Genomic DNA, 17617 nt, shown 5'->3' on the forward strand with positions numbered 1-17617 from the left:
GTCTCGCTCTATCGCCCAGGTTGGAGTGCAGTGGCACACTTATCACCACCCCAGCATCTGGTGATCCTTCTGCCTCAGCCTTCCAAGTAGCCAGAACTACAGGCGCGCTAATTTTTTTTTTTATTTATTGTAGAGACGAGGTCTCACCAAGTTGCCTGGGCGGGTCTCAAACCCGTGGACTCAGGCAGTGCACTCGCCTCAGCCTCCCAAAGTGCTGGGATGACAGGCTGAGCCACTGAGCCCAGCGTCAAGTGTAGCCTTCTGATGAGGATATGCCATATCACAGTCCTCTCTCTTCCTGCTTCGACAGCATTGACTCCGACAGGTCTGCCTACCAATCCCATATGAGTGACTGCCAAATCTACACTCCCAGCCGCACCTCTCTCTGGGGCTCGAGTTCCACTTTCCTACCAACCTGCTAGATATTCCAACTGCGTTAAACTCTAAATGCATTAGCTCCCATACCGAACACGTTGCCTCCCCCTAAACCAGAGATAGACTCCTCTCCCTCATATCTCCTTACGTCCTCTTTAAATTGATGAGATCTCCTTTCTCTCAGGTACAGATCTTCCTAGAAGTGTGACCGCCTCTCTCTCCCACACCCACCTTGTTTGAACTGCTAACAATCCTGATGGAGGTGTCCTTCGCATTTGCTCTCCAAGCCATCTCGTCTTCTCTGCTTCATCTGCTCTGACCCTTGTTCACATCCTATCGTCTCATCGGACCCAAGTGCCTCCTAGCCAGGCTCTCTGCTTCTAGTCTTTCCTGAAGCATTAAGCTTCCCAAAGCACAGTTCTGATGAAGCCTTTCTCCTGCTTGAAACTTTACTACATTCAAGCTCTTTAACCTGTCCCTCGCTGATGCTTTTCAGCCTTATCATCCAGAACCAGAACCGCTATGTGTACTCTAAGCAGGCTCCCAAATATGTTCTGTCCCTTGTCACCTGGATGCTTGCCCTTCTCCTCCGTTCCTCTGCCCAGGGAAGTATCGCTATCCCCCAGGATCAGGTTCCAATAGTCCCCTCTCTAGAAGGCTAATTGGATTGTCCTCTGACACGCTTTGTGGTTTTTTCTAACATCATCCCCCATTCTCCTGACAATTCCAGCTATGTCCTCTCTAGGTCTTTTGTTCTGGAGGAAACTAACTCTATCCCTGATCCCAGAATGGGATATGTACATAGGCCCACACTCTTCGGTATAAGGCATTCTCTGGTTTCAGGGATTGGTTTAAAAATAGGCATGGGATTCATTTGGAGCCAAAAGAATCACCAAGGAAGGTTTGCTCAGGTTTCTAAGAAGTTTCTTCTTGCTTATGAAATCAGATCCAGAAATGACCCCCCTCTCTGTTTCTTAGACTAGTGGTTCTCAGTCTGGGGTGGTTCTGCCACAACTGAAGAGTAGGAGTTGCCACCAGTACCTACGGGGTAGAGTCCAGGGACTAAGCGTCCTAAAATTCATAGGACAGCCCCTCACGACAAAGAACGATCTGGCCCCAACTGTCATGAACGCTGAGGTTGACAAAACCTCCCCCAGAGCCTGTGGTGCATAGCTGTGAGCCCAGGGACAGCTGCAGCCGTTTTGCCTTCATGAGGGAGGCAGCCTGAGAAAGAGGCCCACTGGGCCACAGAGTCCAGCTCGTTCTCCAGGCCCTCTCCTCCTCTGGCTCTCGGCACGTGGGCCAATACACTTCCTGATGCTCTAGGCTGGCTTGACGGGGGGACTCTGACTTCAGCCTGCCCCAGCCCCCACCAGAATGCTCTCCCTCCTCTGAACATTTAGAGGACTTTTTGGCTCTCTGGTGGCCCTCACCAACATGCTACCTTTCATTATAGTTCCCTGCATACTTCTTCAAGTCTTCGGTGCAGGGATGTGTTTGGGCCATCCTCCTATCCCCAAAGTGAATAGTAAGAGCAGTTGACTTTTGTTAGACACGCTCCACGTGCTGAATGTCAGTCCATCTAGCACTGTATCTCCACATGCATTATCTCAACTCATCTTTACAATATAGGGACCATCATCCTCATTTTACACACAAAGGATCCAAGGCTCAAAAAGGTTAAGAAACTTGTCCATGGTCACACAGCTGGCAAATGGGAAACTGGGATTCAAACCAGAGCCCATGTCTTTCCCCCATGGGATATGCTGCGTCTTAGCAATCAACTCTTGTCTTCAGAAGCCCCTCTTACATGAAGAAAGGAATGAGGGCAGCAAAATTTACTTTTAGGGGGGATCTACAAATGTTAAACTGGTAACTGGCCAGCAACAACAAGTAGCTGCAATCGTTTGCAGAATCCAGTTTATGAGGTGCAGCATGCAAGTACAGGGGCTGAGTGTCTGATTCTGAAGCGAGACAGGCCTGCATTCGATGTGGAGTCCTTGTGTGGCCATAGAGAAGTTATCGACCTCTCTAAGGCTGTACAACTAAAGCCACAGAAAGGGTGTTGCCCACGCAGAATTGCTGTGAGGACTGAATAAGGTAATGTAAAGTACCTGGTATCAGAATCACATTTCGCTCATGTCTGCTGACTGAGTAGTATCCACATGCAGCCACCTACCCAACCATGTGCCACAAACTGACAGCTTCCCTAGTGACCCAGAATCACTCCAGATTACCTCTTCTCTCAGCCCTTGTTCTCTTGCTATGTGTTCGATGCCTTATGCTAGAGGTATCTCCTGCTTTCCTTTCAGCCAAATCGCAGAACAAATACCTACTCATATAGATATTTTAACGAGGTTTTACACAAAACATGCAGATAACAACATCCAGAAGAGGCCATGTGCTAGAAAGCTGGTATCATCTATGCACATACAGAAGCCTCCAGAAGGTAGGAGTTTCATCATACACCCTTTCCACACATTTTCTACTGCTCATATTCCAACTTTCCAATGACATCTGATTCAACGAACATTTTATGAGCCTTGACGCTGCACAAAGCAGTTTTTGAGAACCGTGCTTCTCTAATTTTGGTGTGCATGCAAATCACTGGAAGGTCTTAAAACCTGAGGGCCTGGGATTCTACGTTTCTATCCAGCCCCCAGGTGATGCTGGTCTTCCGGGCCCTGGAACACACATGTTGAAAACAACAACCGCCATACACTATCCATGCACTCCTCCCAGCACTGGGGACTCCAAGTCATCCTTGCCACGTGAGCAGGGTTGTCCAAGCCCCTTTCCCCTTAGCGGGTAGGCGCCACGGACTGAAGCATGTCCCTCAACAAAGCTCATGTGGGAAGCCCTAGCCCCCAATGTGACTGTATTTGGAGATCGGGCCATTATTAAAGGGGGATGGTAAGGTTATAAATGAGGTCATAGGGTGGGGCCTTGATCCATTAGGCCAGGAGTACCTATGGGATGAGAGAGAGACCTCAGGAGTGTGCACACACAGGGAGGAGGCCATACGAGGACAGAGTGAAAAGGCAGCCACTTGCTTGTCAAGGAGAGAGGCCGTGGAATAAATCACCTCACTGATACCTTGATCTTGGACTTTCAGACTTTAGAACTGCGGGAAAATAAATAGCTGTGTGTTGTGTAAGCAACCCAGTCTGTGGCACTACTTTATGACAGCCCAAGAGGACTGATACGATGGGTCTCATTTTTCACTCCTTGGTCTTAGATAAACACTGTCTTGCACTTACACTTTCACCCCTCAGAAACCCCACACAATTAAGAAATAAAACCACAATGTGCATGCCAAGTAAGAGATTATAAAGTGTCTTCTCATTGTGTAATCTAACTGATAGTGACACCAGTGCCGCAAGATAGGTAGGGCAAGTTTTTGGCAACTTCATTTTACAGAAGAAAAAATCCTAATGAGTTTAGGGCCCCGCTCAGGCTACAAGGTGGATGCTCGGTGGAGGTACCCTCAGAACCCAGATCTCAGCTCTATCCCTGCTGAACTGCATCTCTTCCTTTGTTCTTGAGATGCACAGTCGAACGATTTCCTATGTGCAACTTCCACTCTCTCCCACTCTCTTCTAGCTCTTTCTTTTGAAAGCAACAGGATGGTGAAAAGGAGCTGGGGGGATCAGGTAGCCCTCACCAAACTTCCAGGTTTTCCCTGGAAGTGTCACTCACCACGAGGCAGGCCCCGAGGATGCGTCGGTAGGAAGCCTTGGCGGCTCCAACTCCTTCCTGCAGAGGCTGCTTGATGTGGGTGAAGCACTGCGCAATCGCCTTCTCCAGGAGCTCCATCTCCTCTTCCAGGAACCTCCGCAGGCTGCTCAAGCGCAAGTGCTCGTTCTAGGTTAAGGGCCACAGAAGCATCAGGCCACCTCTTCCCCACAGGCACTTTCTCCTAAAACTTTGCTTCCTTTAAGCTTGTCACCAACCCAAGATCTACCTTGAGATGCTCACCTAGACCTGACTTCTCTCTCTCTCTCTCTTTTTTTTTTTTTTGAGAAAGCAGGATTTATTGAGAGGACAGAAAAACTCCCACAGTGGGAGGAGACCTGAGGGGGTTGCCCCTGACTTCTCTTAATTTTCCTCATAAGGCCTCCCTCAGTGCCCAGACCTTCTAGGATTTTGGGGGGTTGGAGAGTAGAACAAATATCTGCCTGCTACAATGTATTTCGGATGTAGAATCCATCAGGCTATTGGGGGAAGTAACTATTCTCCTAAAAATCTGGTTGTTATTCAATAGATTTTTCCAGTGACATCTGATTCAACAAACATTTCACGAGCCTTGACTCTGCACAAAGCAGTTTTTGAGAACAGTGCTTCTCTAGTTTTGGTGTGCATACAAATCACTGGAAGATTTTAAAATCTGAGGGCCTGGAATTCTACATTTCTAGCCAGTCCCCAGGTGATGCTGGTCTTCCAGGCTCTGGACCACACTTTGAATAGCAAAGCTACAGGAGCTCAAAATTAGAACCATGATTTCTTCTTCAAAGAATAATACAGTCTAGTCAGGGAGGGAAAACATATATTCAGATATTACAAGGACGTGGCCGCCGGGGACAGCCTTGACCTCCAGGTTCCAAACTGGAAAACTCACAGTGTTGTTTCCTGCATGGGAACCTTGGTGGTCTCTGCAGCCCGTGGCAGATGGAAGCCACACTCCCTGGCTTGGCACTTAAGGCCCTTCACAGTCAGGACACTACTAGCCTTGCACCATCTCTCTGTTTGCCCAAAATGTCCCCCAGCTAACTGCCCCTGACCTTGCTACCATTCCCCAAACATGCCATCGCTTCTGAGACCCTTGTGCCTTTGCACATGCTAGTCCCACCTTCTTGTCTTTCAAGACAAAGTTCAAAAGTCACTTCTCATGAGAGGCTTTCCCTCACGCCCCAGGCAGAGCTGGGTTCTCTGGCCTGTGCTCCCATCTCATTTTGCAATTCCCATGCCATAGTATTCTTCCTTCCGTGGGATGTCTCCTTCCTTCCACATGTCTCCTTCCCCGGACTAGGATATCACTGAAGGGACAAACTGTTCATGTCTGTTTATTCCAGGGCACGGCACACAGGCGAATCCTATAGAGATGTGTGGATTGAGTGAGTAGCACAGAGAAATTCTGGATAGCATAGGCCTTTAAATCCTATTCCAAATAGTACTTGCTCTCAAGTAGATGTGAGACCTTATACAGGTGACTTAACTTCTCTGGTTCTCAATTGCATCATCTTTAAAGTAAATGAATTGAGTTGGACGATCTTGAAAGAATCTTGAACTCTACTCCATGAAACTTAAGAGTTGATGAACTTTGGAGTTTATGGAGGTTGTTCAGACTTAGATGCACCCTGAGAAATTTCCTAGTTTTCACCATTGAGACTTCTACAAGTCACACTTTCCCCCCAGAGTGCCCTTCAGACTCTTCTGAATGTGTGGTGTCTCTGGGGATCAAAATGAGATAAGAAAGAGGTCGTGGAAAGAGATCTACAGGCAAGATTCTCACAATGTCTGACTCTCAATGAATCCCAATGAATTAACAAATAAATGATTTTTTTTCTAAAAAAGGAAAGAGCTGGGAATAAAAGAACATAAGAGAGAGAAAAGTTGGCACTCAGTGTGAATAAATACAGAATTCATTTGATATTGAGATGTCATCATCAATTTCCTATTGATTCTTTTTTTTTTTTTTTTTGAGTTGGAGTTTCACTTTGTCGCCCAGGCTAGAGTGCAGTGTCATGCGATGGCCACCCTAGTGTTGACCTGCTGGGCTCCAGTGATCCTTCCACCTCAGCCTTCCAAGTAGCCAGAACTACAGGTGCACACTACCACACCTGGCTGATATTTTATTTATTGTAGAGACGAGGTCTCGCCAAGTTGCCTGGGCTGGTCTCGACCCGCGGGCTCAGGCGATCCACTCGCCTCGGCCTCCCAAAGTGCTGGGATTACAGGTTGAGCCACTGTGCCCAGGCCCTATTGATTTGTTAAAAAAAAAAAAGACTCCATTTAAAATCACTAACTACCCAAACTCTAAATTTTTAGTTTGAGTCACAATCTTTAAAAAAATGATCAATCACACACATATTTAGGCTTGATTTTTCATAATTCAAAGGAACTGACAAAACTCTTGCCTTCCAACTTTTCATCAAAGAACTAAGAGTAAAACCAGTATCTAAGGCCAAGGAATTTTGATGAAAGCTGCCTTCGAAGGCTATCACAGAAGTGTCAATCAGCCCCTGCCTCCTCTGCATGTTCCGTGGCCTGGAGTCTGGCTCTGAGGGTGGGGCTGAGCCCTGTGAGAACTGCACCTCTGTGGCAGCAAAGAGCACATGAGGTGGGCACTTCCGGCTTGACTTCCAAATGCCTTGCCCTTATGTTTGCAAAATACACCAACCACACAGCACCACATTTGATTGGTTTTCCATTGGCACTTCCAAAAGCAATCTTGTGCTGGGCAGAGAGACAAATTTCACTCCGAAGAACGTTTTCGGGAAGTTGAAGGTCAAACCCTTTCCCAGCTATTTCAAAGGACAAAAGTAAAATTAGAAAATCTCAGATTCCTGGAGCTTTGCTTTGTTTTTGTCTCATACAACTAGACCAAAAGAAGGCATGAGAAATATGATGAGAAAGACAGCGAATTTTGTTCGATAGGCCCCTTTTATACAGTGTGATCAACTGTGGGCATTCGACCACAACCGAAGACTCCGGTGGGCATTGCTTCCTCTCACGTGGAAGTCAGGCCTTGAGGATCTGCCTCTCCTTGCCACCCTGCAGGCTCATCCCAGGCCTGCTTTCCCTTCTCTTGGGACCAGTTCCTTGACTGCTCATAGAGCCCTACTGGTACGCTTCCTCTGTTCCTTCCCTGTTCTGACATAACAAGAAGTCAGACAGCTTGACTGTGCAAATCTGACAGGTAAAGGGAAGTGTGGAAATAAGTGAAGCCCAACCAGAACAGGCAGAGACCATTATTCAGAGCTCACTAGAAGGGAGTCAGTCGCCGTCACTTCAGTTTGGTAGAGACTCAGAAGCAGGCAGAGAAAGGGGACATGTTTACAGTGGAAGAAAGGGGAGGTTTCAGGTGTGCCCTGATTGGAGGTTGTAGCAGGGAGAAGATAGGTGGGCTAACTAAAAACAGGGCAGCCTGTTGGTTAGGGATACACATTTGGCTTTCCCTGGTTGGTCAGAAATTGGAAGTAAGGACAAAGATTAGGGAAGTCATTAATCAAGTCCTGGCCATTTGGGACCAATTGTTACAGAAGTTATTGTTTAGCCCCCTGGATTGTTACTAGAGATAGCAGTCTGACTTCCTGTAAGTCTGACATACAGATGGAAGACTGGCTTCCTGGACTGTTTACTGTAGAAAAGGGACTGGATCCTGGGCAGGTTGTTGCAGGTTGTGGATCAGAGTTCTATTTTTATTGTGGTCCAACCATTGTCTTTTGTATAGTCAGCCTCTCGCAAAGAAACAATACAGCTGGTGACCGATGACAGAAACAGGTTTTTCTCCAAAAGTCTCCTAGACCTCTAATATAGCAGCTTATCCTTCTTATTTGAGGGTTAAAAAAATCATCCATCGAAGAGATAAATTTGTCCATTAATATGAGAAAAGTAATTTTTAACTGGTCATACAGAAGGCCTGCATTTTTGACAGTGAAGATAAATATCTAAACCCTTCTGAAATTCCCTCCAAGTTTCCTTCTTCTCACATTATTTTACTATACTGCTCTGGGTTTGAGATTCTGACAGCATCAGGCCATGAAGGAACACCAGAGACCGATGAAACATTTTTGGATTGTACACATAAACATGCCTCTCCGGGATAACCAAGAAGTGTCTGTTATCTACTAGAAGCAAGCCAAATCATTGCTGCCATTGTTTAAACACATTCCATCTCATTCAAGTCTCAGGAGAGATGGAAAATAGCTACTGACTATTTTTACATTTTCTTCTCAGCCCATCTGTCCCAGGTAAAATATTATTCTTTTCTCTTTTCCCCCAATGTTATGATTTTAACCCTCTGATCATCTTTTTAGTCTTGAAGACTCTCTGAGCTTCCTATCTTCCTTTCATGGGAAAAGAAAAAAAACATCATAAGTTAATATTCTAACTCAGTAAAAGGAAATGCCCTGCCCTGGAACAGAGAGAATACGTAAGTCCAGCATCTTCCATACCGACATGTTTTGCGTGGAGTTGAAACTGTCTGTGAGGACCAACAAGCCAAAGGCTTCAGTCACATACTTGGTCACCATCCTCCTCTTCTTGTCCAAGAGTCTTCTCCTGATGTATTCTCTTAACTTGGGGATTTCTGGAATTCACAGGCAGCACAAACAATTTTAAAAGCTCAGAAGTTTGAAGCCAACAGAATTCATGAAAGTGAAAAGATCAGGACGGCGGTCTGAATGAACTAGAGTTGAGGTCCTACATTGGCTGGCTGCCTACAAAACCAACCTTTCTGAAAAACACTTATTCCGTGTCTAGAATCAACAACAATAAATGGTAGATCAGTAATGCTGAATGTTAATTTTCTTTAGCTGTAAAAAACAAACTACATAGAGAAGTACAGGCTGGTTGAAAACATGGGCCCTGTGGACAAGTACTTGCCCACAACTGAACTGAAAGTACTCACGCTTCTACAGTCTCAGCTCTCCAGTCCCTTCAGATTTTTCTGTCAACTAACCTTTAATACCAGAGTAGCCCATGCTTGCTTTAGAAATGAATAGGAACCTCTGAAGTGTGGGACTCTACATCAGAAACACACCTTCATCCTATCTCTCTGTCAGTCAGAAGATAATAGCTGCCACTCTATCCTTTCCCCAATACTCCTATAGATGGCAATTTTTCTATATCATTTCTTCCATATAACATGCTAATTTTGTATTTTGTTTGTTTGTTTTTTAAGTGAAAGTCTCGCTGTCACCTAGGCTAGAGTGCAGCAGGATGCTCAGGGCTATCACTGCCTCGATCTGCTGGGCTCAGAGGATCCTTCCGCCCCAGCCTCTCAAGTAGCTGGAACTACAGGCATGCACAACCATGCCCGGCTAATTTTTTTATTTTTATTGTAGAGACGAGGTCTCGCCAAGTTTCCCAGGCTAGTCTCAAACCCCTGGGCTCAGGCACTCCTCCTGCCTCTGCCTCCCAAAGTGCTGGGATTACAGGTGCGAGCCACTGTGCCCAGCCTAATCGTATCTTTGGTTGGTCAAGTCCATGCTCCATTTCTGGGGACACTTTGCATCTCTGCTCCTTGACCTCGATTCACATCTAGTAAAATGTGTGCCTGTTGTAAGCCATGCTGAGCTCAGATGAAAGCTAGCCCTGAACCTGCCTGTTCACCCAGTGTCCATGAGTTCTCCAGCACACACAGAGCTCTCGCTTCCTGGCCTCCTGTACTCACAGCCAGCACCATCTAACGAAGCCTTATTTTTACTTTAATATTTTCACTTCAGTTAGTACTAGCTCCTCGTCTAGATTTTAAATTCTGTTAAGAAAGAGGTCATGGCTTCCACTTTCTCTGCCTCACAGACAAAGCCTATGTTAGACACTCAGAAAACAATTCCGATACCCACAACTGGGTAGGAGAGAACTCTCAAGCCAAATACTGAGGCAATGACAACCCAATCACTTGACCTTTACCAACCCACGGTAAGATTTGGAGGAGAGAGGAATTGTGGTAAGCCAGGAAAAAATTTTTGTGTGGCACAGAAAGTTCTAGAGCAGGAAATGTTGCGTGCCACACTTAATCTTGAGAAGTCCAGTGATTAAGGTAAAAAGCATAAATTACCAGTCTCCTCTTCAGTGAGGAGGGCCTGCTGCCAGTACTCCTGGGCGCTGACTGTGTACACCAGATCTGAGGCTTCCAGAACCTTGAAGTCAGTCGGCAGTTTTCTCTGAAGTGAGAGAGGCACACAGGAAACAGAGTAACTCAGCCATGGCAAAGGCTCACAAGAGCCTTCGGCAAATTTCGGCTGTCCAGCTCTCTTTCAGTTCTCCAAGAGTCCCATAAGGAAGAGGCAATGTTCTAAATGTCTGGTGTTGCCATCTGTCCTCTCCTAGTAAGGTCAGAAGCTGGGAGGAAACTGTTGCACGGAAACGATTCTCTCGGGAGTTAAACATATACATTCTAGGAGAAAATAGTTCAAAAGTGTATTTAAATGTTCAGAGGGAGAAAGCAGCTAGATCCTTTTTGGAAGAGAAAGCACGGCTCTGGAAGAGGCAGCAGTGCGCTGCAGCCAGCTTGTACCAGTCACTTCCCTACACTGTATTCAGAGACATCACGCTAGTAGTCTGAAATTGGCGATGGTGGGAGTATTTATTTACATCACGGGAACCGGCAAATGGTACACATCAGTGTTTTGGTTTTGGTTTGTCAGTTTAAAAAAGTCAAATAAAAAGCTGGTCGTTAAACATTTACCAGCACAATACAGCATTGGGCAAAAGTTCCTATAAAAGTGAAAGTTTCTTAGCTGGCTTACTTGGTAAATAATCATATACAATTTAATGCAGAGTAATGCTTAAACAAATGCTGGTTTTAAATATCAGGGAATTAAGAATTATGTGAGAAAGTCTTTTTTATGATTAGAAGAAACATCATCACTGAGAAGTCATATTAGAATTGTATGTAAATATTTCCCATCTTCCATTTTTCTCACTTAAGAGAGAAAACACACACACATACAGAGAGTGCATGTGCATGACACAGTGGGGAAGTGTCAGTCTCTTTCTGATGCAAAATTGCTGAGTGGGTGGAGGACCCGTAGTTTACAGGGATTGATGAGAAGACATATCTCGGGCAAGTTGTAAGCACACGCAGTTAAGGCTGGAAAAGAGATGCCTGTGAAGACTGACAGAAGCCCCCACCCCCCACCCCGCCATACTATAGAGTCAAGCTAAAGTTGTATAAAGGATCTACTGAGATTATTTGCCTCTGATAGAGCTTTGGCTCTAGGAAAAAGCTTAGGGAAAGTTGAAGCTAACTTCTACTGGGAGATAAAACTAATGTGGAATTAAATTGAAGTAGGATTTTAAAACAGTGACAAAAAAGGAGTGTACCTAGCTGTGTCTAGGTGTTCACGTTATTTGAAATCTTTCTCTAAATTTTGTACAACTTTTCTAAAAATGATTGAAGATCAGTTAACCTTTATTCTTATTATTATAGTACAATATTTTTGTAGTATCAATGAAGTGGCTACAGTATGAAGGTCTCATGTTATTGTAAAAGAGAAGTAGAAACAGTTACAGGTGGAGGCTAGGGTCCAAGGGGTTAGTAGACACTTATCAAATTATGCTATGGGAAGATTAGACCCTGTTCTAATTTAAACACATGGTTTATCATGACAGTGTATAGCACAATATATTAAAGTTTGTAAGAAGATCCTGTACCCGAAAGAAGGGAAAACCCAGAGCTCAAAATAAAAGGGATACTAGAAGCAAAGTCGAAAAGGACATAGTGAAGTTGGGTTTAGATTGAAATCAGTAATATAAACCACGACATCATTTTAAAAAATCTACCTTTTCTAGTTTTGTCACCAAAATTATTTTGCACTGATATCACCCTGCCACTGCCTTACTTGTATGAAATAATTTGATATGTACTCCTATCATCTCAACTTTTACTTCTACTATTATCTTCTACTAAAAGAAACCCATGTTTCTTGGAGAGTAGTTGGTCTGTGTCTTGGGGCGGGGAAAAATAAAGTGGACCTGAATATCTTGCTGTTGTTTGACAACAAGAATGTTTCTTAAAGTGTCCCGGTAATGCTAAAGGAAGTCATCTTAAAGAGCTCCCCCAGTGGCCAAGATATGACACCGTGAACAGCAAAAAGAGCACAACAATTCTGTGAGATGAAGAGTTCATTATGATCCTACAACCCAGTGAATAAGGCATGTTAAAGCAAAGGCATCAACCAGCTCAAATGACGGGCCTGAGAATGTCAAAACCCAGCCACTAAATCCCATTTGTGCAGGTCCTAAGAGAATTTTGTAAGAGTGGTAACAATCTTGGTGGGGGTACAAAATCCCATCAGGTCAAAAAAGGCAGTAAAACTTTGTGAGTTAGGTTGCAATAAAATGTTGTGTGGGACGTATAGTTAAAAAATGAGTCAAGACAAAGCTCAAGGGAGGCTCAAGTGAAGCATAACATACCAGACAATAAGAAAAGACATGGAATAAGCAACATGTTACCATCAGATGGGGCCCAGCCCAAGTCACTGCATCCTGGAAGGACCTATGTGCCTGTGTCTAGTCCTGGATCTCGAGCTGATAACACAAATGCACAGCCATATTGTAATCCTCAATCTTCAACCATGTGATTTCAGCTGACAAGCTACCATAGTTTATAAATACTAAGATACACTTCTTTTCTACCATTTAATATTTCTGAGATTGAGATGCATCTTACAACTGCTGTAGGCCAGGTGGCAGTCACAAGGTGGTTGTCACTGCCTGTGTGTTATGGGCTGAATTGTATCCATATATATATATATATCCTGAGGTCCTAATCCCTATTACCTCAGAATGTGACCTTCTTTGGACATTAAGTCCTGCAGGTGAAATTAATTAAGTTTAGGCAACTCCCTTGGGTCCCCTCCCATTGTGTGAGCTTTTCTGTCCTCTCAGTAAATCCTGCTTTCTCTCTCTCTCTCTCTCACACACACACACACACAGAAATTAAGTTCAGATAAAGTCATACTAAAGTAGGGTGGATCCTTAATCCAATATGACTGATGTCCTCATAAAAAGAGAAAAATTGAACAGAGACATGTACACAGGGAGAACCCCATGTGAAGACTGGAGCTATGCTGCCACAAGCCAAGGATCTACCAGAAGCCAGAGAAAGCCCTGGAGCAGACTCTCCCCTAGTGCCTCCAGAGGGAGCATGGCACTGCTGACACCTTAATGTTGAACTTCCAGCTTCCAGAACTGTGAGATAGCAATTTTCTGTTGACACCCAGGTTGTATTGCTTTGTTACAGCAGCCCAAGGAGACTAATACACTACACATGGGTGGACTTGGTCACAGCTGTTCGCGTTGCTAATAAGTTCTGTGCGTTGTTGAAACTGCTCTCTTTAATTGCCATTTAAAATGTCTTAAAAAAAGCCGGGCTCGGTGGCTCAGTCTGTAATCCCGCGCCTTTGGGAGGCTGAGGTGAGTGGATTGCCTGAGCCCGTGGGTTCGAGACCCGCCTGGGCAGCGAGACCTCATCTCTACAATAAATCAAAAAATCAGCCGGGCGTGGTAGCGCGCACCTGTAGTTCCAGCAACTTGGAAGACTGAGGCGGAAGGATTGCCGGAGCCCAGCAGGTTGAGGCTGCGGTGGCCAGGAGCAGCCACTGCACTCCAGTTTGGGGGACAGAGTGAGACTCCAACTAAAAAAAAAAAAAAAAAAAAAAAAAAAAAAAAAGTCTTAAAAAAGACTATGTTATGATTTGGAGTTGAAAAAAATTTTTTTTGCTGACACTGAGAGTTCTGGAAATAGAACAGTGGGGCATACATTTGATATCAGTGAAAAAAATGCTTATGGTTGGTGGACTAGATAATAATTCCAGGTTTTCTTGCAAAGCAACACCTAAGTGCTAGGTGGAACCCAGCAAAAGGACACACTCACATGTAAAGCTAGGTTATGTTTTGATACTGAGATATGTACAAAGTGATTGCCACACACCCAGAAAAAAAAGTGCTGAGGTCAAAACTTGCAGAAAGGGTGTCAGTGACTTGGAAGGAAATCCTAGAGACAACAATGGAACACTTTAAGTAATGCTGCATCCTTGTACTCTTACTGGTATAGATGATGAAACTGGGAGAAAAGAATTGAAGACTCTCAAAATATGATGTAGATGAGTTGGACTCAATGAAAAACAGTTGTAGAAATTCCTTAGCCAATATATCCTACTTATAGTTTCATTATTTTCTGAGACATAAGAGTATATATGAATTTAAAAATCCATGTTAGTCAGCCTGTAATCCCAGCACTTTGGGAGACCAAGGCGAGTGGATTGTCTGAGCCTGCAGGTTTGAGACCAGCCCAGGCAACTTGGCAAGACCTCGTCTCTACAATAAATAAATAAAACAATTAACCAGGCATGGTAGCACGTGCCTGTAGTTCTGGTTACATGGAAGGCTGAGGCACCCAGCAGGTCGATGCTGGGGTGGCTGTGAGTGTGCGACTGCACTCCAGCCTGGGTGACAGAGTGAGACTGCCAAATCAAAAAAAAAAAAAAAAATCCATGTTAGGCCAGGGATAGTGGCTCATGCCTGTAATCCCATCACTTTGGGAGGCATGAGGAGTGCTTGAACCCAGGAGTTCAAAACCAGTCTAGGCAACATAGCAAGATCTTGTCTCTACAAAAAATAAAAAAATTAGCTGGGCACGGTAGCACGTGCTTGTAGTCCCAGTAACTGGGGAGGCTGAAGCAGGAAGACAGCTTGAGCCCAAGAGGTCGAGGCTGCGGTGAAGCCATGATCATGCCACTGCACTCCAGCCTGGGTGACAGAGTAAGATCTCGACACACACTCACACACAAAATACATGGTAAAGACATCTGATACGTATCTTTTGATAACATAAAATTTAAAATTCTAGCTGGGCTCGGTGGCTCAGCCTGTAATCCCGCGCCTTTGGGAGGCTGAGGTGAGTGGATTGCCTGAGCCCGCGGGTTCGAGACCCTCCTGGGCAACTTGGCGAGACCTCATCTCTACAATAAATCAAAAAATTAGCCGGTCGTGGTAGCGTGCGCCTGTAATTCCAGTTACTCGGAAGGCTGAGGCGGAAGGATCGCCGGAGCCCAGCAGGCAAGGCTGCGGTGGCCGGGAGCGGCCACTGCACTCCTGTCTGGGTGACAGAGTGAGACTCCAACTCAAAAAAAAAAAAAATTTAAAATTCTAAGTAATAAGAAAGCACCATGTAATAGTTTAATTGGCAGCATTTTTTTTAAAGAGGTATAAAACAGTGATGTACCTTAAAATTGATGATGTCTTAGATTTTTTTTGAAACATTAAAATCCTGCTTCCCAAGACGGTAGGGGACCTTACAACCCGAGAAGGTATAAAAATAAGTATAAAGGTGATAATGAAATGAATCAAACCCATTTTATAAGTTACTCTCTACTGAGTTTAGAGAATGGTTTGCAAACACAATGTGTGTAGATTGCATCTATTTTTGCAGGTATTTTAAGTGCTAAAGTTCGTGATTATAGTTTTAAGTGTGTACAGAAATTTAAGGTTTAAAGATGGTGTAATTTTATACAGAAATTGAAGCTGTCGATTCCATATGCTAATTGAGGATTAATCAAGGAAAAACAGTTGGTGCATAATTATTAGGTTTGTAAATAAAATAAGATTTATAAGCTGAACTTAAAGGCTCCTGGTTATTTTGACAGTTTAAATGAAAATTATTTCAATCAGACAAAGCTTCATTTATGCACAGCAATCAGTTCTTTTCATGGTAAAAAAAAACAAGCTGAATGAACCAGAAAATGACCCATTTGCTTATACTGTGGGAGCAGTTAGAAGAAGAGCCTCATGTGGCAATGGTATCTGAAATGCTCAGCTAAAAGGAAGGTGTTCCTTCTCTCTCCCTATCGTGGTGTTTACCCCACAGCAAATTATGCCCATAGGCTCCTGTACCATAGGCTGCACTCACACAGGACCCTTTCAGATCTGCAATAATTCAGGGAAGGGCAGAGGACAGTGGCTTCCCCTGCAAGGCCATCTGCACTGGCCTCTGTATTTCTTCTTGACACGCACATTAACAAGTGTCATCGCAAAGACTGCCCTCAGTATCTGAAAATTCAGAATTCCAAAGTTGATGGGGATTCTCTCTGAAAAATTCCAGAGGTCTGCTATGGGGGGAAGGCTGTCTTACGTTTATCTGTCAAAAACAGATGTTAAACCCTATCATTTCTCCTCTTTTTTTTTTTTTTAAAAAGGCAGGATTTATTGAGAGGACAGAAAAGCTCCCACAGTATGAGGGGACACAAGGGGGTTTGCACCATTTCTCCTTTTAAAAAATGCGAATTTTTTTCCTGCTAAAATAATTTCCTCACTCCAATTTTTATCAAGAAAACCACCTTTCCTGATAAAACAAAACAAATAATTTGAGGTACTATGAACAGAATGTTTCTGCACCCTCCCTCCATTCATATGTTGAAATCCTCACACCTCAAGGTGAGGGTATCAGGAGATGGGAGTCTTTGGGAGGGGATTAAGTCACAAAGGTGGAGCCCTCATGAATAAAATTAATGCTCTTACAAAAGAGGCCTAAGAGAAACCCTTCACCCCTTCCACCATGTAAGGACGCAGTGAGACGACAACTGTTCCTTTATGAAGTGGGTCTTTGCCAGACATTCAAGCTACCAGTGGCTTGATCTTGGATTTCCCAGCCTCCAGAACTGCAAGAAATAAATGTCTGTTGTTTATACGTCACCCAGTCTATGGCACTTTTGTTATAGCAGCGTGAACAGACTAAGACATGGGGAGAAAGGATGAGATGCACAGACATCTCTAGGAAGTACCCTTTCCACTCCTTCCATCCAGCACTAGACAGAAGTGCCACTTCTAAGGGCAGGAGGGAAGATGTGTGTAGAACGCTGTGTATACGTGTGGCCATCCTTCCATCTCCACTTCTCCCTGCAGCCCGGCACAGTGAACAAGGAGTTGGCACTCCCCACTTCAATCCAGCTTCAAATCCAGCCCTTGTGATGAAGGGTGTTCACAAGGGAAGGCCTCACTTAGAAGCAACAGGCGTTTCAGTTCTCAGAAGACTTCTCTGCAGCTTTGAAATTGCTGACTGCTCCCTCTTCCTGACTCTTTTCTCCTCACCTTCTCTGACATCATTCACCATTTCCCAGGGCCTTCCTAGTTCCTTGTCCAACTTTCTCAAGGGGATTCCTTTCCTTAGTTTTCCTCCTAAATATGGAAATTACAACATTTGAAATTTTGATGAAAACAAAAGCTTTGAAACGTTATTGAAATGGCATCTGGTGGTGTGGCTGAGGCTCTCAACTGAGTGACCCATCCCCAGTCACATCCCCTTCTCCAATGCTGCCCTCCCACCAGGACGTAGTCCTGGCAATAAGTTGGAAAAGTTTTGTTTTCCTGATATGAAAAAGAACAGATCTGGCTGGTGAACCACCATTCATCCTCCTCTCCAGCCCTTTCTTCCTGCCTGGTCAGTGGACATGGGGCCTGGGGTGCAGCAGCCATTTGGTGATGCTAGGATGCCAGGCAGGAAGAGAAAAGCAGC

The 17617-nt window shown here is 44.5% G+C and overlaps 1 protein-coding gene across 1 annotated transcript in view; it reads right to left on the reverse strand.

Annotated features, from left to right (window-relative positions):
- Positions 1–17617, reverse strand: part of NUGGC (nuclear GTPase, germinal center associated) — a 45396-nt gene that overhangs the window by 11502 nt on the left and 16277 nt on the right. The window contains exons 10-12 of the mRNA XM_008066513.1: positions 10160–10265; positions 8553–8686; positions 4075–4239 (exon numbers count right to left, since the gene is read on the reverse strand). Coding sequence (XP_008064704.1) covers positions 4075–4239; positions 8553–8686; positions 10160–10265 — 405 coding nt within the window. The remainder of the gene's footprint in view (positions 1–4074; positions 4240–8552; positions 8687–10159; positions 10266–17617) is intronic.

This window comes from Carlito syrichta, unplaced genomic scaffold (genome assembly GCF_000164805.1).
Source record: "Carlito syrichta isolate Samal-C Ts95f unplaced genomic scaffold, Tarsius_syrichta-2.0.1 Scaffold308976, whole genome shotgun sequence".
Taxonomy (NCBI): domain Eukaryota; kingdom Metazoa; phylum Chordata; class Mammalia; order Primates; family Tarsiidae; genus Carlito; species Carlito syrichta.